Source organism: Colias eurytheme, chromosome 2, assembly GCF_061535395.1.
Source record: "Colias eurytheme isolate Ceu_HAF_F1 chromosome 2, ilColEury1 Martin Lab GWU primary, whole genome shotgun sequence".
NCBI classification, from domain to species: Eukaryota; Metazoa; Arthropoda; class Insecta; order Lepidoptera; family Pieridae; genus Colias; species Colias eurytheme.
The window spans coordinates 12,635,229-12,655,931 of NC_142981.1; the positions used below are offsets into that span (position 1 = coordinate 12,635,229).

Sequence of the window (20,703 nt, forward strand, 5' to 3'; positions counted from 1 at the left end):
CACGATCGCTAGCTTACTATGGTGGCTTCACGTTGTTTGTTCGTAATACGGTGTCCGTCTTTTTTTATACGTCCATGATTATACTATTATAATTTTAATGTAATATAGCACTTTTATGACCTAAAAACTTAAACGTAGGTTGTGCATTGTCACCGTAATGTTATTGATAAGTAGATAATTTTACCTTATTAAACCCACCCGTAGGAAATCAAATACAGCGTAATTTTCCACAATTTCTTCTATATACGTAGCATTATAAAATGTATTTTTAGGTTATTTTTTGTGATTTTTTTGGAGCCAAAAAATTTTGAAAATTTTAGATTTAGTGACATAAAATAACCTATCTATTCTTTTGTGCTTTTAGTGTATTTTCTGTAATGGCTGTAAGTCTTAACTTAGCCAACGCCACGTTTTTATTTTATTACTGTAAATAGAATATTGTAATGATTTACCGTGATTTCATTCCCAATTTGTATTTTATTATAAAAGCTAGAGTCAAATAGATTTTATTAGTGATAATGACACCAGTTTTTAACCGTATTATTATTTAAATTGGATAATATTTTTTTAATCATCAGAACTATAAGTGAAAGAAAATTGTATATTTTAGTGATTTAAAGAAAATTATGTAATAAGTATAATAAAACGGACTTACATTTGTACATACTTTTTTAATGAATTAATTACATATGTATACCTGGAATAAGTACAAAATTATATAAAGATTTTTGTCAGTCATTTGTGAATGTTTTAAATAAATATATTAATTATATGCGTTTCTTTTATTTCTAATATTAAAAAATACGTTTGCCAATTTTCAATTCATTAATCTTATCCTACACCTATACACTTATTATAAAATCTAAAGATATTTCTATATAACTTTTAAAATGTTTAATGTAGGTACCAATTGATATATTCAGCATACATTTTAAAGAATAGATAAAATTCGATCACGAGGCGGGATTCGAACCTGCGTCTTCCGCCAATCCGGGGCGAATCGACACCTTGACCAACTCGGCTACCCGTGATCCCGAGTGAATGAGATTTTCAAATTAATTTATTTCAGCTACATAATATTTTATCCAAGATTAAAAAAATATAAATTTCTCAGTTAAAAATACGTAAGTACCTACCTAATTGTTTTTATAAAATTGTTATGGACCTCTAGAGTTATTTAATATGCAGACCGACACCGTGGTTACTATTTACTTATTTAGTAATGTGTGCCTACACTAACGCTTTTATCATGGACATGCAAACCTTCCCGGTAACAAATACTTCACTATACATGTGCAAATTCATCCAGAAAACTTTTCACAAAATTTTCCATCCCCCACGCCACAACACGTAAAGTAATTGAATTATTTCCATTTTCCATTAACTAGTACAAACAGGAGGCTCCGTCACTTAGCTAATAGTATCGAGACCTAATTGGTCAGGGCTGGGCGGGCGGTTGCTGGCAGATTTGGGCGGATAGACTTGTCATAGATTAAGTAGCGTAGATACGGTTTGTTTCAAGATCGATATTGAAAATTACGAACTTTTTAACTTTTGATATAAAGGAGCAGTTTATTTAGTTACGAATGCATACATTAATACCCATACTGAACGTTAAAATAAGGGGTTCATAAACAAAATATACAACGATATCAATCAAAAACAAAGCAGGGCAGAAAAAATGTCATAAATTTAATTAATAAATTGTTTTTTAATCGTTGTATATCCTCTCTTTTGATTACCATAATTTCACTATTTTTTTGCGTATGTATTAATTATTATTTAGCTATTTGCTGTTTAACTATTAAAGTATATACATTACAAAAGTCATAAAATCCTTGTACATAATCAGCCTCACAGAGGCGCTACCTCTCTGGCACAAACCACTCCTACCTACTCGGGTCACACACACCTACATCTCGTTCAGTCCACCACAGGACGTGGAACAGCATGGGTGTGGAGCCGAACGGAGTTCCCAACTACTGCAGGCGACCTCCTCAGAGGCCCTTCCTCCAGAGGATACAGTATGCCATCTGGGATCCGGAAGAGAGGAAGTTTTTGGGCAGGACGCCGAAGCGGTGGGGTAAGTAACTACCGGTATTTTTTTTAATAAGGTGTTTTTATAGAGGAAAGTATTTCTGATTGATATTGGTAAATATTTTATTGAAATATGTATGCGATGTAAAAGTAAAAAAAGAATAAATTAATTCGAATAATAATAAAATTTTACTATACTTTTCCGAGATGAAAACTATCGGTTTAGCTACCAATTTCCATCGAAATGAGTCCAACCGTATTTTGTTTGTTTTATTTGTTTGTTTTGTTTGTTCTATTTTGTTTTATTTGCTAATAAAAAATATCTATAAAACTTATGAAGTTTCCTAAATATTAATTTGATGATTTTAATTGAAAATATTTTTAATTAATTAATTATTCTCAAAATCGATTGTCCTTATATTATGTTCCCTAAATTACAATATCGTAAGTGATAAATCTAAAAGTTTGTATGTAAAAAGATTGTAAAGATGTTTTTCCTCAAACTCAAACATTTAATTTATTTCACTTGGTTTTCGCCAAAAACCTCTTCTGTAATAAAAAAATTAAAAAAACCTATTATATCGTTTCTACGATTAAAAATTTCAATAAAAACCTTTAAATTAAATAAATTACCATAAGTTCATATAACATTTTCATGTTATTATTACAATAGCATCCTTACTTAAGTCATAGTTTTAAGAGAAATAACCTTACTACTATAGGTAATATATCCAACTCAAATTCAAACTTAAAACTACCTATCTCAAACTCAAATGTTTACTGAACACTTTGTTACTACTTATAACAACTTCCAAAAAGTAACGGCATCGTACATTAATGCCTTAATTTTGGTTAAAATATTTTTTTTTGGTTTGTTCTTAGTAAGTTTTATGTATTGAAAATAAAATTTTATGAGCAACTAACTGCATTCGTTATGATTATACATCCTTTAGATGAGATTATTGAGGAAAACAGATAGAAGGAAATCAGTCGAAATAATTTCAAAAAAATAAAGGTTTTATTCCGGAAATTCCACGGGAACGGGAACATTGCGGGTTTTTCTTTGAAAACGCGAGCGAAGCCGCGGGCGGAAAGCTACTAATAAATAAGAATCTTTTGAAGAGTAGGTACTAACATAAACTAATTTAACATCCATACTAAAGCAAAAGTCTGTTTGTCTCACCGTTAGTTACGCTTATCGGTTAACCAAGCCGATTTGGACGAAATTTGGAATGAAAGTAGACCCTAGGGCCTAGAGTTAAACATAAGCTATGTTAAGTAGCTTTTTTCAATTCAAACTTAAGGGAAAATAGGCGCAATTTTCGCACGTGATTTGTATAAAACTCATAAAATATTCAAAGTGAATTTTATAAAGCCGTAGTTACTCCTTTGAGGAATTCGATTCATATTTTACGCGTAAGTGAATCACGCTCTCCGCAGTTATTTTTGAAGCCATAACTCAGAACTGTGCTAGTGCTACTATGGGTGTCGATAGGTAATAGCTTTATAATGGATTGTGCGAAATTATCCTTATATTCAGTTTCTTTTTTGCAAACATAATTGTTTCTTCAAAGGCTATTTCAGAGGTTTCATGGAAGAACACAAAACATATTAAAATATTAACTTGATCTGCAAGTTTTGAACCGATTTTGACGAACTTTGGTTTAGAGAAAGGTGATATTTAACGACTAAATAAGTTTAGCAATATGTTCCTTACATGCCGTAAGCATTGCTAAACTTAAATTTTAACACAAATAAAAATGACCTATTAAGAATTTCCCGTAGGATATAGGTACCTAGCTGTAGAAGGCTACGCGCATCGACGCGAATGAAAAGCGCGCTTGTCAAAAAAAGATAAACGCAACCGTAAATCTTTAAAACAGATTATATATAAATTGCAACCGAATCACGGATTCGCTATTTTCCTACTTCCCTTATCCTAAAATAACACTAGCTTACTTAATATTATGTAGTTTCATGGAAAATTTCCAGAAAATCGTGGAAAATATACTTTGCCCCAATAAAATGAAGTGAAGTAGGTACCTACCCAATTCTAGTCGTTCTCTTAAATATTTAATACGTAATGCGTGTAAAATAATACAACTGCTGTTAAGTTTCTAAAATATGTATATGCTATCTATAGCAATCAACAACCAGTGGTCAATCGTTTTATTTGTATTTGCCAAACTTTTTCGATACCCAAAATATGATTGTTTTCGGTAACAAGTTGATGGAATATTTGTCGAGCGCTGTTACATAGGTACCTACAGACTACAGATATACATAAGTGACACATCACACAATATGACAAGGGTTGGGGACGTGCGTCATACTTACAATTGATGTGATGATTGTGATGGCTCCATTGGACCATTTCTTGACTAAACTTGTATAATATAGAGATAGAGAATAGGGAAAATAACCTGAACGGCTTTAAAATATATTCCTTTCTCGTTAGAATGATATGTGAAGAGTTCGTAGGTTAGCTAGAAGCTAGAAGCTTGATTTATTCATATGTTTACATAACACGAGCTTATTTTTACGAAAATTAATGATACTTTTAAATAATTAAACAAAGATTTTATTAAGTAAGAAAGCCACCTTCATTACAATATGGTTACAAATATTTAAACGAATACCTCATCGTCATTTGATTTGATATTCGTTCAATATTATTCAAAATTTGAAGCATATATTATTGAGAGTTGAGAATCTCTGAATAATATATGTAGTTAGCATATTTAGGTACATTATTAATGTGCATTTAGATCAAACGAGCGATAGCTCATTAACTTTATATGCCCCACTATGTCAAATTATTTTTAACAGGCGTAGAGCATTCTTTCGTTGTTCTGAGCTTTCAAAAAGGTTCTATGCAATGTTCTAATAATGAATAACACTGAATCCAAGTTTTGGTTTACATTAAAAGATCACGAGAGTATGGTCTTGCTCTAGCTCAATGTTCGTTAGGTCTAAACTAAACGCACCGTTACATATTGTACGTGCAAAACCGCTGGCTTAAGAAGCAGATAGAACATAGCACAATATGTACCTACATTACATACTAGCAAAAGCCAAAACGTAAACTACTAAACTATAAAATGGTAACCAAAGACAGCGCTACAACCATCAAAGAAATTGGACTTTATGATCGTGTCTATAATGGAATCAACTCAAGCCAACAAACAAAACTGCACAAACTCGTTTAATCAAATACTCGAATAACCAGAGAAATGGTGCGGTAATAAAATTTATTTTAGCGTCATAAAACTTCATGATGCTATTTTTACGACATAATAATTTTAAAGCGAATTGCAAGAAGCCTTGACCTTGTTAGAGATTAACATACCACACCCGAAACAAGAGGGTGGCAATTTATCTATATATTAAAAGAATATAGCGAAGAAGCTGAAAGTTTTATCTTTTTACTGGAAAGTATTTGATATTATTAACATAATATAACTAAACCATACTTTACTTTGATATACGCGAATGTAAACAGTCCGTGACCGCCCGGGCTATTTGTACTACATCCGATTCGTTCACGTCATTTTGTGTATTTAGGGTATGCATTACCTAAATCCACTAAACTCACGTCTAGATATAAGTTGTGACCTGAATTCATACTGGATTTTGGTCTTTTCCTGTTCTGATTGATACGATTTACAAGACATTTAGGGCAAGGAAAAATGCATAATTTATAAAAGGCAATATATGTTACTAAGTTAGGAAAAATAGTTTTAAATGTGTTAATATTGATTTTCAGACCTTTACAATGGGAGTAAATATATAATTGTATAAAGATTGACATAATATCTTGTTATTATTATTTACACAAACACGTTTTAATCATCTGTCCGTAGCGATGAAACAGAAGAAATAAAAGAATAAAACAATGTGGTTATTGAAACATAAGAAATATCAACCTTGTTAAAACCAATAACGTTTGCGGTTACAATTTTAAATATAGACTAAGTGTTCTAGATTTTTCCTTCATCAAGATCAGATGTTTATAAACATTTTAAGCTTTCTTTAAAGATTCATATATTGACGCAAAAATGTTAATACATAATATAAAAAATCATAAAGAAACACACTAAAACTTAGTCAGTTTAAAGTCTCTGAAAGATCGTCAACGTTCTCTTGGATAAAATAATGTATTCGCTAAAAGAGCTGATAATTTTTCCTAACTACCTATACGGTTATACCTACCTAACTGAGTTTAAGTTTCAAATTGGAACCTAACTGTAACTGAAACTGAATCTACAAGGGCCTTCAATATCTATAATATACATCTAGGTACAAAATATAACACTAGGTTATATTTAAAGTTGAGTGAATACAAACACAGAAACGTTGTATTCCATTTATCGCCTAATAGTGTTAAATATATTGAGCAGACGATAATGTCTTTACAAATCATTGCATATTTACTGCATTTACTGCTTTGTATATTATAAAGATTTTAATGTTCATATATTATCTTACTACGGCACCGACTACAAATCTATTTAGCAAATATTACATCTAAATGAAATGTAGTAATTATATCAATTATTTATTTATTTTTTACTTTTCCGTTTCTGAAGTCGTTTTTTTAACGTAGTTATTTTTAATCTTTACAATTAGCCCTTCAACAAAGGTCTCAAATTCAAACTTCTCAATGTACATTTATTTTTGCAGGTGTAATCGGCCTCATCTACCTAGTTATGTACATCTGTATTGTGATCTTCTTCTCCATCTGTATGTGCGGGCTGCTGGCTACCGTGGATGAACATGTACCGTACTTCACACTGGCTGAGTCTATTATTGGTAAGTAAGATTTGTTGGAGAATTTCTGTCTTCATTGCTGCTTTAATTAATCTACGTATAAAGAAAAGCTAAGAAGCTAAGCTTTTTTACGTATGCTGCTCTGAGAAAATAGGTATTTGTTAGAGTCTCTGACTTACACACAAGAGTAGGAGATAGACACGATTATGGCACAAGGAACAGGAATAGAATTGAAATGCCATTTTTCCGATTAGCTAAAGTTAAAAATTCATTTGTGGGTCAAGGTATACGCTTATACAATAGAATTCCTCACAATATTAAAGAGTTTAGTAGTTCTAAATTTAAAACTTACATAAAAAATGTACTAGTTCAGAGAGCGTAGTATTCAGGAATATATGGACGATAAAGACCCATGGAGGGTTGTCGCGTAAAAACCACAGGACAGTTCTTTGGCATATTATGTAGTTAGATATAAGTTACATATCTATATGTAAATTTATTGACATTATTTTAAAAGAGCAACTATGGAGTTTCTTGCCGATTCTTCTCCATAGATACTGCTTTCCGAATCGGTGGTAAATGTTAAAAATACTATGTAATGACGATTCGAAAGTGCTACTAAATAGTAGTCTAATTGAATAAATGAATGTTTGAGTTTGAGTTTGAGTTTGAGTCTGTTTCTTTATAAGATTCCTTGTCTAAGTTTTTGTATTTATACGCATTTTACACTCTAATTTGAATTCGAAATTTGTTCAGGATTCATCGAGGCTATTACCATTAATATAGAGTTTTTTCATAAAAAATAAAGTTAATAAAAATAAAGTCTATATTGTTTTTAATAAAATTATATTGTTTTAAGAGAAAAAGTTAACGTATTTGTACATTTATTTTGAATTGAATTTAGTTTAGTTTTAACCGAGACGATTGTTAGAGATTTACCATAAAATACAGAGTTCCTAAAAATAAAGTCATTTTTTTTAAAGAGAAAGTATCTAATAATATGTTTCTCAATTAATGTTTCAGGAAATAACCCAGGCATGGGCCATCGACCAATAATCTTCGAAGAGGGCGCTCTCATTTGGTACCGTTTGGACAATAAGACAACTTACAAGAAGTATACTGATAATATAGAGGAGTTCTTGGCACGTGAGTATTGTTGGATTTGTAAGGATTTGTATTTTAATATACTGTTGCTAATTGAAAAGAAATCGATTAGAGATTGATGATTGTGATCAAAGGTTCCATCTCCGCGTCTTTTTGCCCCCATTATTTCATATAATCGTTATGTCAGGAATCGAATTACTTCTTTTTCGTCCGGTTCTATGTGCCATTATGCCATAGGTAGCGACATCACACGCCATCTATTGAAACGTTAGTTAAAACATCTCATTTTTAATATATATAGGAAGCATTTTCTATTATTATCAAATGTGATAAAATTGTATGGATGGAACACGTTCTTTTTTTTAAATTTTCATTTTCAGTTTCATCATCCTTGGTTTCTTCGTATGATCATATAATAAAAAAAAATTACTATAACTTAGAACAATGTTTCTTTGTTATTTTTCCAGCGTACAAGAACAAATCTCTTCTCATCAACCAAGGGCTGAACCAAAGGGACTGCCAAGACAAGAAGCCGCCTCCCGGTGATGTCTGTTCTTTCAACGTGTCACAGCTGGGCCCTTGTTCTGCTGAAAATGACTATGGATATGGGGAAGGAAAGCCCTGTCTTATAATAAAGCTTAATAAGGTGATAGAGATATGTATTTTTAGATTAAATTGACCTGAAAACTGTTTTGCTCTATAATAAATTTAACTTATTTTTTTTAAGATACATTACAAGCCTAAAAAAGCCTAAGCCTAATTTACAAGCCTAAAAAAATATAAATATTACATTACATATATTATAAAAAATCTGCTGAATTTTAAGATATTACGTATTTGTATTTAAAAGCCCACAGAATTGGATTACTTACTAATTACTATCCATAATTTTAAATTTTAAAGTATATAGTTTTCTTCTTCTAGATATACGACTGGAACCCAGTCTTCTACGACGACCCCGGCGACCTGCCCCCCGACATGCCACCTGACATCCTTAACTATATCAACAAAACAACCACACCACAAGAGGTAAAAAACATATTTCTTCTGATAGGTACCAAGACGTTCTTGAAGATATGTATCAAAATATATTTTTTTTTCATTTTTTGTGTGTCCACTGTCCATTGGCACTATAATATCTGTATGTATATAAAAAATAATACCGGTATGCCCTTAGTATGATCAATAGAGTCTGTAAGATTGATGAAAGATAATAATCATCATCAATTCAATTTGGAAGAGCACAAAGAATTATTAATTTTAATAGATTACAATATCGTCTAACCTTTATTCCAGAAAGCAGCTAGCTAGGTACATGATTTATAACTGTTTATAAATCCATTACTTATCTTATACAAAGTGACACGTTATCCATACTAATATTATAAATGCGAAAGTAACTCTGTCTGTCTGTCTGTTACTCAATCACGCCTTATCTACTGAACCAATTATTTGCATGAAATTTAATAAAGAGATATTTTGATACCCGAGAAAGGACATAGGATAGGTTTTATCCCGGAAATCCTACGGGAACGGGTTTTTCTTTGAAAACGCGGGCGAAGCCGCGGGCGGAAAGCTAGTTTCACATAAATACACCATTTTTTTACAAACCATTTCAAATTTGTTACAATATATTTCCAGCGACGCAAAGTCTGGTTGTCCTGTATGGGCGAACGGCCTGCGGACGTGGAAGCCCTAGGGCCCTTGCAGTACTGGCCCCATCCGGGGGTCTCTGAGGTCTACTTCCCATATAACAACACTCCAGGGTATCTGAGCCCTTTGGTCGCGGTGCAGTTGATGAATCCTTTCCGTGAGTTGTTTTTAATCTTAATATATATAAATCTCGTGTCACAATGTTTGTCCTCAATGGACTCCGAAACCACTTAACCGATTATAATAAAATTCGCACACCATGTGCAGTTCGATCCAACTTGAGAGATAGGATAGTTTAAACAGGTAGGTACCACGGGCGAAGCCGGGGCGGACCGCTAGTAATAATATATATTATAGTTTATATAATAAGTTTATAAACGTGGTTAATGGTTTATAATAATTATTTATACTACTACTGTTTCTATGTAGTCTTGTTAGTTTTTCATGAAAAGTAATACCTACTCAAAAATTTATTTCAATCGTGATAAGTTAAGTGCACAAAAAGTGACACCGACGTTGTAAAAAGTTTAATTATTGAGCTTTTGAAAAGGTGTACAAACTTTTTAATAGTGTCGTAAGAATTTTTTAGTCTCATGGAAATGCTCATAATTTGCCTATTTCTATTTATATTTCTAAACCTTTACTTATTAATAATGATTTATAATATTTCATATTATATCTTTTCAGGTAACGTAATAATAAACATCCGTTGTCGAGCGTGGGCGAAGAACATAGAATACACCCCGAGTCTCAAGGAACGACTCGGTTCGACTCATCTCGAGATCATGATAGATTGAGCACATATCCACGAAAACGCATTTATTTATTATATGTTGTAGGTTTTAATGTTGTTGTATGTATTAGTATGTGACTGTGTATGTGAAAAAAAAATTGGATAGATATCATATTTTTTATAATGTAACTACGTAGAAATATCTGGTAAAAAAGGAGGATCATGTACTTAATTTAGTATCTATTTAATATACTAATATCGCTGAAATGTTATTATTGCGAAAAATTAAAAAATAACTTAAATTACTTTATATGAGATGGAAGTTAATTGTAAAAAAATACCTATAGGTTAACAAAATCTAGGTTAGTATTAAGTCATTACTAAGTACTCTAATGGGCTTTTACTTATTTACTACTTTTAAAGTTTTAACGGAAGTGAAAGTATCATATTTAAAACTGCAAGTGCCTTAGAAATGTGTCTTTATTATAAATAGATCATCATCATCATCATCATCATCATCAGCCTTTCGTTGTCCACTGCTGGACGTAGGCAATAAATAGATCGGTGCAATTTATTGATGAATCACGAATAGTAAATATATGTATTGCTTGTGTTATTTATAATTAAATTGTTTAGAAAACTACCTACTGTACGCAGAAAATATATTTTGTTATTTATATGTATAGTGTATATGTACTGTATTATTTATTTATATTATTAGTAATACAAAATTTTATTGACTATTGTTGTTTTATTTAATTCTTTTTACAAGACAAACTATTTTATTAAAAAATTGCAGGTACCTGCAATTTTTTAATGTTTAATAATTAATTAATTAATTTAATAATTTAACGTTTTAAAAATTACTTCACTACATTATAAATGAAATGAAACCCTTGAATCAATTTATATACATACAATAAAAAAATGTAGGTACATAATTATATGATAAGTATAAAAATATGTTTTATAGGTAGGTATACGACTTTTTATTAACTACTTAATATTTTCTTCATCGATTTTACGCGAGTATACTTTTCTATTATTATCTAAGTATTTTAACATAATATTTTAAACGAGATATTAATTTTATCCCATGACCATCGCTGTAGTATCGTAAAAAATTCTTAATTTTAGTTGTTAGTGATTAGTCTAATTCCTATTTAATATTCAAGCCGAGATACCTACACGAGTGTGTAAGAAAACACACAAGTGTGGTTGTACCGTAATCACGTTAGTATTGCGATTATACGTACTTAGTATAAGTACACGAACATTACCTACTCATACACTATACCTAATATAGGTTTTATGTTTAATAACTAGGTCTGGTAACCTGGTTAAAGTACCTATTTAAATGAATATTTGTCTCGTATTAATCTCCAAAAATTAGAACATAAACAAACATAAACTTGAACCGTGACTGTTATGTTATAGTATGTAATACATTTTAAGGATTTGGCCGATCGTATCAGCCATATATACTATATTATATCATCACGCTCATCACTAACAGGAGCGGAGCACTGCGGGCACAGCTGGTAATAAGTTAATTTACCCAAAGTATCATAAATCTTATAAGGAAGGATAAAAATAAAACACAAAAAACATTCAATAGTTTATTCCATTTTCGCTATAAATACTCTCACATTAACCCTATACTACTCTTTGGTCTATACCCGTGGTACAGGGTCTATTCGACCATGACCTCAATGTGTACGGACCCCATGCCTTCCGCTCTGTCGTATTTTATGTTGTGGGCCCAGGCTCGGCATTCTATGTTGATTAACATACCGGCTGGAAAAGATAATATTAAATAAAACATGGATTTATAGGTATACTAGCGGTCCGCCCCGGCTTCGCCCGTGGTACATATGAAAAATAGATGTTGGCCGATTCTCAGACTTACCCGATATGCACAGAAAATTTCATGAGAATCGGTCCACCCGTTTCGGAGGAGTATGAAGACTAACATTGTGACACGAGAATTTTATATATAAGATCTATCTATTCAAACTACAGCGGTATCCGATACCGCCGTGGGTAGCGACTAGCGGTATCACGGCGGTAGCAGATACCGCTGTAGTTTGATTAGGCCTTTACATGGTTAATAGAATTACACACGGGATTACACATTGTTATGTATTATTAACATGATAAAAGGCAAGCTGCGATTTTTATCTCACTATGAACTGTATTGAAACGGACTTTTCATTAAAAAAAATTAGGAAATATGCTTTAATTTGTAAATTCTAAGTTTGTTACTCTCTTGGGAGGAGTCAAAACAATGAGAAGAAGAATATTGGACAAAAAAAATTGGTCAAATTTACAGTTTTTTACACAATATTCAGATAGGGAGAAAAAAATCAGAAAGAGAGAAAAACAGGCACAAATCATGAAAATTTTAATAAAATAACTTACTTCTAGGCCTTTGTAAATGCACAGCTACCAGAGGACTTAGATATCCCTCTTGGTTGGTATACGGGAAGTAATATCCCGGGAACCCTCTGTACGGTAAGTATTGTATGGGACCAATGTTCTCTCTGTCAGCCGGGTTCTCACCCTGGCATGATACCCATACCATGTTCAGCTAGAATCGTTAAAAAACATTAGTCAAATGTTTATTAGTTCGCTTTTTTATTCCAAGATGTGTTTTTTTATTAGTGTTTATTAATTACGTATTTTTTCGGTGCGGTAATTTAATAAAATATTTAATATGTTCTGTTTTAAAGAGAAAAATTTTGCGAAAATTGAACTGTCAAAACTGAAACTGAAAAATCTTAATATTTATTCGAAAGCTTACATAAGAAACATGGAAAAAAAAATTTCTCTTGTGATATAACTTGTGATATTAAATTCTATTGTTGTGAAACCTTGAAATCTTGAAACTGGAATTGGTATTCCGCTGTTATAGATTTACACGTGTTTAACCTAAATAGACTGCTCTATATGTCGGGGATTAAACAACGCTAATGAGACTTCATTTGTCGACCACATAATTATGAATTAAACCAAAAATAGCTTTAAATAAAATAAAACTCACATAATTTTTATCATACGCAGTCATGTTCCGAATATGGTCCTTCAAGTCATCTGGCATGGCTTCAGGCAACGTATCCGCGCTGTCATAGAAAGCGGGTTTCCAGCCATATATTTTGTTTAACTTCAGGAACACACAGGGTGTAGATTTATGGTATGCGAAGTTATTATCTTCTACACAAGGGCCCCAAGCACTTATGTCTACGTCACAGACTTTACCGGCAGGGGGCGGTAGTTTGAAATCGCAGTTGTGGATATTTTGACCCGCGATTGTCTTCTTACCGTCGCGTTTGTAGGCTGCGAAGGGTTAAACATACAATTTCATTCAGATTCGGAGTAATAGCTGTTGTAGGCAATATGAAATGTCTTTTGGATATGCAGCAGTGTAAAACAATAATTGATTAATTGATTTTATTAATAAATTAACTTATCCCACAATTTAAATTCGAGATGTCACTATGCACTTATTTTCCCACCATCAACAAATAAAAAATTATAATTTTTTTTAACCTTAGTCGTACTCCACCTGCATCCTAAACCTTATGTGAAAAGTAATGACAATTTGCATCTAAAACTAACCTTTCAAAAACGTGGACAGCTCGTTAACCCATAGCTGGTAGCTGCCCGGATCGTTGCCCCTGTACCATATCACACTACTAGCGACCTCCGGTGGTGTGGGGCGGAACCCTAGCCCCGGGTTGGTGCCGATGATGGAGCTCTCCAGCTGCCAGCGCGGTTGTCTCGCGTCCAACATTTGGAGGAATGTCCACATACATATGACTACAAGGAGCGCGAGCGCCGCGTAGAATATGAAGTAGAATAACGCGATTTTTGCTGCAATTAATGTGATTTTTGAGACATGGGTTCATTAATTAAGTGCTGATAAGCCAAGTGACTGGTCGTAATTTTTTGATTCTACAGTTGTTGTAACTTGTAAAAAGATTAAGCTTTATAAATCGATACAATTAAATAAACAAACAAATCGAAATATACCTACACTACATCTAAAACTTAAGGTTACGCCCGTGATACACTATGTCATAATTAGTTACCTAAGTTATTAACAAATGTGTTTGTATTGGGTGTCTTGTAAAGAGAGTTCCCCATAAACTAGCTTTATTCTCTGTGACAAAAAGTTATAGTTTCCTACATAAACTAAACTATGTTAATAAATATCATACTTGGTCCACGTGGTATTAAATCCTTCATTGTGATTTGTGACATCATTGCTAGTCGGGCGAAATTGTAAGGATGCAGACGTTTAACTTACATTATGTGGGGTTATTATATCTGGTTTAGGCCGAATTTGATTAGCAAGAGCCGAATAATATTATGTAGAGTCAAGTCAAAGTACCAAATTTTGTTTAGAGTTCAGACTTACTAGTCATGTAAATCTGAAATATCTGGATAAATAATACATAGACTGACAATTGAAAAAATAAATGCGAATGAAATGGAATGTAGATGGACAAAAGGTAAGGCATATCGTATGGTGTAAATGATACCTACACATAGTTTAATCTTCACTTTTTTACTATTAATGTGACAAGGCTTTTTAGCATCTCAAAATTTCTGAGCGATTTTCTTTACAATACAATTTATACCTACATAGTTATTTTTCCAAATTACACTTATCACTGGATACAGAGAGATCTGTAGAGTACCAACGTATTTTACGTCATAAAGTTTTTAGCCAAGTCTCACATCGCCATACCCAAAACTTCAAAAACTAAATCAATACTACAGAAGAACTATATAAGCTAAAACTAGAAGTTGTATAGCTATAGAACATCACAACGGTCCAGTGGCCGGTGAGGCAGGATGTGACAATGAGACCAATTCGCCGCGACGCTTCCGCCCGGGGGCGTCTTGCGGACCTTGGCTGCTCTTTTACTAATGGACCACGGGTTTTTGAGATTATGACTCAAGATTTTAACATATGTTTCGATGTCTATGAAATTGGGGAATTTTTTTTTCGAGTCTGGGTGTAAAGGAATTCCCTTGTGTTTGACTACGTGATTTTTGCTATGATAAAAATTATTTCGATCAATTGTAAAACTATGTGCAATGCAATAATGTATAAATGTTTCGATTTTGTAATATGGTAAAGGATGAAAGTTAAGCAGTATAAAGAATAGGAGATGATCTCAATATTCCTATTTTGGCTAAAATGATTGGCTTGGAAATTTTCTTATCATGATAGCTATCCTATAATGTAGATATTCAATTAAAATTCATTGAAGCAAATAGCACCTTTTATAAGTAAAATTTCTATTTTCTATTGACAATTTACTTATTGGATTGTAAAAATTAAGTAAAAAATCTAATTAATTTTAAACAATCTTCAACGATGATTGCAAAAAGTCGTTCAATAAACTTGCACATATGAATAATATTGTAATGTGTGTGATATATTTTCTGCCTGTAGCAAAATATTTGAAAATATTATAATTGACTGACGATAATCCTTCCTTGTATATAGTAATCAAGGCGGGTAATTTTCTTTGTTTAAAAAAAGCTTAGCAATAAAATTGTTAATACATAATATGATATTTAGGGTATATTTGTGTCCACATTTCGCAAATTGCGAATGTGTTCGCGGAATTATCAAAGAGGCACAATGCAGAATTGTATTCTGTATCTGTACAATTCTGTCACAATCTACAATACCTTACATCACAAATACTTACACCAGCTAGCCCCCGTGCGGCCGCAGAACTGCCTCGTCTTCGGGTTCCATATGAACCTCTTCATCAGCTGACTCTTGGTGAGCGGCGGTTCCTTCTCCCGGTAGTAAAGGTTGAACCGCTCCAAGCTGGTCAGGTCAGACGGGCGCTTTTTGACCGTCATTTTGGATGTTTTTAACCAACTGTTTCAAAAAAATAGATGGTATTAAATTGTGTTGTACAACCGTTGAAGTTATCATGCCTCTCCTTTATTATATTTCATACACAGTAAAGTTTATTTTTACTTATTCGATAGCATCTTTAGAGTTGCATATTTTAGGATTGCAAATTTGCATGGGTGGTGATAGCTCATCAGGTAAACCATTAGTTCCTAAACCAACTACGGTATACAAAAAAAAATCGTGCAAACTCAATATCTAAAGAAAAAAACAAGTGGAAATATTTGGACTTACGTAGTATCAGCGAGACAGACGCGGTCCACAGTGCAACACGGGCCGCGGCAAATGCGCCCGCGCATTCGTACACCGACGCAGGATAATGGGATGGCTTCATGCAGTGACACCATGTCGCGTGTATTTCATGATTTATTCCTTTATTTTGTTATGGGTGATTGAAGGGAAGCTGTTATTCTGATTGCAGTAAAAAGAGGTATTCTATGCCCTTACGATTTGGCGCATTTTGCATAGGTTCTTATGTAAATACAAAAACCATCTGTAAAACAATCTGTCTTTTTGGATACAAGCTATGGAAAATAATTTACCAATGATTTAAAACACATTTAATTTAATTTCTTCTCTTCTACTGCCTGATAATAGTTGTATAATTTCATGATTCTAGTACTATTTTCCGTACGTCCGTTATTTTTTTTGCGTTTTTAACAATATTTTACACTGTCTCACTACTGCATAACACCGTCTCTGTCCCCCTGGCGGCATCAGGGCTAACTATTAGCGGGAGGTGACTCCTAATAGTTTCAGATTCCCTTTAATTATCTTTACCTCGCACGCTGAATGGTCTGAGTAGGCACATCCCGTGACATTCTCTGCGATTTAACTAGAAGATTGAAAAAACAATTTTACGATTAAATAATTATTTTATGAGCATTTGTTTATAAAACTTATATATAAAAATGAATCGCAAAATGTGTTGGTAAGCGCATAACTCGAGAACGGCTGAACCGATTTCGATAATTCTTTTTTTATTATATTCCTTGAAGTGCGAGGATGGTTCTTATGTAGAGAAAACGTAAATATTATGTACCACGGGCGAAGCCGGGGCGGACCGCTAGTCTTCTTATATATAAAAATGAATCGCAAAATGTGTTGGTAAGCGCATAACTCGAGAACGGCTGAACCGATTTCGATAATTCTTTTTTTATTATATTCCTTGAAGTACGAGGATGGTTCTTATGTAGAGAAAACGTAAATATGTACCACGGGCGAAGCCGGGGCGGACCGCTAGTCTTCTTATATATAAAAATGAATCGTAAAATGTGTTGGTAAGCGCATAACTCGAGAACGGCTGAACCGATTTCGATAATTCTTTTTTTATTATATTCCTTGAAGTACGAGGATGGTTTTTATGTAGAGAAAACGTAAATATGTACCACGGGCGAAGCCGGGGCGGACCGCTAGTAGGTTATAAATAGGAATTTGTTTATCTATTAAAATGATCAAAAGTATTAATTATAAGCCAAAATAAATGATATTAAACAGAACTGCCTGGCTCTTTCTTCTACCGAAAGATCATTATTCAATTTGTGGTAGAGCACGCTATCTATACCTTGAAATGGAAGAAAAACAATAGGTACATAAACTAGGAGAAAAGTACATTTAGATATGTTTTTGATAACTACAATAATATAATAACTACTATTTTAGCGGCCCGCCCCGGCTTCGCCCGTGGTATATATGAAAAATAGATGTTGGCCGATTCTCAGACTTACCCGATATGCACAGAAAATTTCATGAGAATCGGTCCACCCGTTTCGGAGGAGTATGCAGACTAACATTGTGACACGAGAATTTTATATATAAGATTTTGCAAAGATAAATTTAGCTAAAATATGGTTAAGTAGTTACCGAGATAACATTAATAAAAATTACAACCGATGAATCACCATTTTAAAAATCGGTAAAAAATTGGTACGCCCTTCGTAATTAGTATTGATATCACACGCCAATTCAATCTGCTGCCAATTTGTAACCTGTTTTATATTTTATTTAATCTTATCCTCATTACAAACCAATCTTAAAATCAAATTACATGAACGCACAAATCAGCTTCCGCGAATCGGAACGGGGTTAACTTAATAAATCGTTATTCGACAATGATCCAACATCTTTTATTGTAATGGAATAAAAAATACGCGCAGGGATTGCCTTCGGCTGAGCGTCAATCAGTGGCTAGTGGTGGGTGCTGACGATGAAATTTTATCGATACGGTTATTTCGCTATTCAGAAAAAATAAGCATTTAACGCATTCGTATTATAAATGTGCAAGTTGAATATTTATTTGCATTTTTTTGTTTGTTATATATTTGTAATCGAATCATTCAGTGATTTGAATGATCAAATTTTCTGCTCTTACTTTAAATACAATAAATATTATGTATTATAAGTGATTCTTTTCTATTGACTACTTATAAGTAATATAATCTATTCACCTATAGGTGAATAGATTAGCTCTACACAATATACTCTAAGAGTTTGACGACTTACTTTGCCCGATTGTTAACACAAAAATATTTTGTCATTTTCTTCATTTTTTATAAATTAAATGTATCGGATATCGATAAATCAACAGCGCAACACTACACTCATATAGCGGGACTGTAGGCCACAGGGTGAGATATTTCGCGCACCGCCTCCTCGATCACTTGTACACATCACTCACTACTACGGAACCTCTTGTAATTGCATTAGGGTTGTACCTCGATGACTTTTTTTTAGAATATAAATGTCGATTGAGACGCTTTTAGTTTGTAGGTAATGCATATGCGACAATATGATTCATGTATGGTATTTTATTAAAAAAGTATTAGAATAGTTATTTTAACTATACTATATTATAATATTAATATTAAAATACAGATGCAGAACTGACTTTGAACAAAATAAATCTAAATACATAAATATAATATATTAGTAACTCACACTGTTTTGTAAATTTCAAAAGTTAAACACACCAATACTTTAATTATTAATATATGAATATCTTTTAATTCATATTATTTTTAACTAATCACTAATTATTGAACATACATGCCAAATTTAATTTTTTTAATTTAATTTTGCATCTTTGGCAGCCCTATAAATGATTTTACAGCGAGACACAGGCTCTATCTTGCCGCTGAGTTGCATATAAAAGCTTGTCCTTGGAACTTTTCGGCAACTTTGGAGCTTTCAGTCAACCAACATGGAAGTGAAGTACAGCATTTCTTTCATTGTAAGTTTTTTTTATTTTCCTATACTTGAGCAAAAAAAAGATCCTTAAAATAATATAATATGGGGATGAACATGGCATTATAAATATGGTTTTGCATTTTATTTGTGGTGTTATATGATTTTAACCGTACAATCTTTCTTTACGGAGAAAAACTGCAAAAAAACTTTTTTCTTTACTAAGTAGAGGAAACTTTGTATTTAGAGTTTCATTCGCGTTTGATATGTGTTGTTGTACAATACTTTTTTAACCCAATATTTTTATATTTATTTTATTTTTTGAATTGAAGTAAATTTACAATAAATGTTAAATTTCAATAAAAAAAATGGTGTGCTAGGTCAGTATTACGGCTTGAAGAGCAGTCCACACGAGTGGAGTCGTGACACAAATAATATTTAATTCATATAGATGTTCTGCATATTTTATGTATTTAAATATTAAATAAATAAAATATAGTATAGTATAGTAAAACTATAGCATAGTACTATTCTATATATATGAGTTTAATCCACTACAATGCATGATTTTTGGTTATGAATGAAGTGTATATTGTGTAGTTTAACTTAAAATTTTTGTATCTAGTCGACTTGGCAAAATAATTAACATAATTGAATTTCGATAGATGCATAAGAATATTTTAAAATCGTTTATCAAAGACAATTAATTAAAGAGACGATTAATTTTGCCTTTGCAAAAATCATTATAAATGATGTTGTGCAGTTTTAGCCACAAAATAATCAATGATACCTACAGAAGCATCAAGACGCGCAATAACTAATTCAATAGCAATTCTTGCAACTAAGCTACAAAGTACAATTTAGGTCGCACTACATATAATCATAACTTTTTCTAAATATCTGTAGATTTCATCGGTTTTGATTATAAAACCCATGTCTATTACTATATTCATGTTTATATAACGTCTTTGTTTCAGATCATAGCCTTCATAGCCCTTCGTGACGTCACCGCGACAGCAACAACGAAAGATGTAAGGACAGGAGGACTTCTCAAGCCGCAGGCTGAGAAAATCATCAACGGGGTCATTGACATCGTACAGAGCCACAAGAACAAGCCGCAACAGAACCAATATCAAAACTACCCGCAATATCCACAACAATGGAACTCCCAAGCGAATTATCAAAACGGGAATTTCCAAAACGGTTTCAACTCCCAAACTCAGTATCAAGGACAATTCAACGGACAGGGCCAATATAACTATCAGAACGGATACAATCA

At 32.5% G+C, this 20,703-nt stretch overlaps 2 protein-coding genes across 2 annotated transcripts; one reads left to right on the forward strand and one right to left on the reverse strand.

Moving 5' to 3' along the window:
* The first annotated feature begins 1,944 nt into the window (after positions 1-1,944).
* On the forward strand, positions 1,945-10,768 carry LOC149910773 (sodium/potassium-transporting ATPase subunit beta-2-like). Its single transcript, XM_090108553.1, has 7 exons — positions 1,945-2,083; positions 6,721-6,849; positions 7,831-7,953; positions 8,379-8,557; positions 8,836-8,940; positions 9,553-9,721; positions 10,252-10,768. Exons 1-7 carry the CDS (start codon positions 1,951-1,953, stop codon positions 10,359-10,361), a joined length of 948 nt encoding a protein of 315 aa, XP_089964679.1. The 5' UTR covers positions 1,945-1,950; the 3' UTR covers positions 10,362-10,768.
* Positions 10,769-11,903: 1,135 nt separating this feature from the next.
* Positions 11,904-16,588, reverse strand: LOC149910774 (sodium/potassium-transporting ATPase subunit beta-2-like). Its single transcript, XM_090108565.1, has 6 exons — positions 16,476-16,588; positions 16,027-16,205; positions 13,916-14,170; positions 13,341-13,633; positions 12,719-12,887; positions 11,904-12,094 (listed from the first exon to the last, which is right to left on the reverse strand). The coding sequence occupies exons 1-6, from the start codon at positions 16,586-16,588 to the stop codon at positions 11,991-11,993; spliced, it is 1,113 nt and encodes a 370-aa protein (XP_089964691.1). The 3' UTR covers positions 11,904-11,990.
* Positions 16,589-20,703: the final 4,115 nt, after the last annotated feature.

Bases quoted from the DNA above. Each gene is read 5' to 3' on its own strand.
- LOC149910773 (XM_090108553.1), top strand. From the start codon at position 1,951: ATGGGTGTGGAGCCGAACGGAGTTCCCAACTACTGCAGGCGACCTCCT. The intron at 6,850-7,830 runs GTAAGTAAGATT...TTAATGTTTCAG, and splicing joins ACTGGCTGAGTCTATTATTG to GAAATAACCCAGGCATGGGC. The intron at 7,954-8,378 runs GTGAGTATTGTT...TTATTTTTCCAG, and splicing joins TATAGAGGAGTTCTTGGCAC to CGTACAAGAACAAATCTCTT.
- LOC149910774 (XM_090108565.1), bottom strand. From the start codon at position 16,588: ATGGTGTCACTGCATGAAGCCATCCCATTATCCTGCGTCGGTGTACGA. The intron at 16,206-16,475 runs GTAAGTCCAAAT...TTTTTGAAACAG, and splicing joins GTCTGTCTCGCTGATACTAC to TTGGTTAAAAACATCCAAAA. The intron at 12,888-13,340 runs GTGAGTTTTATT...TAACGATTCTAG, and splicing joins CTGCGTATGATAAAAATTAT to CTGAACATGGTATGGGTATC.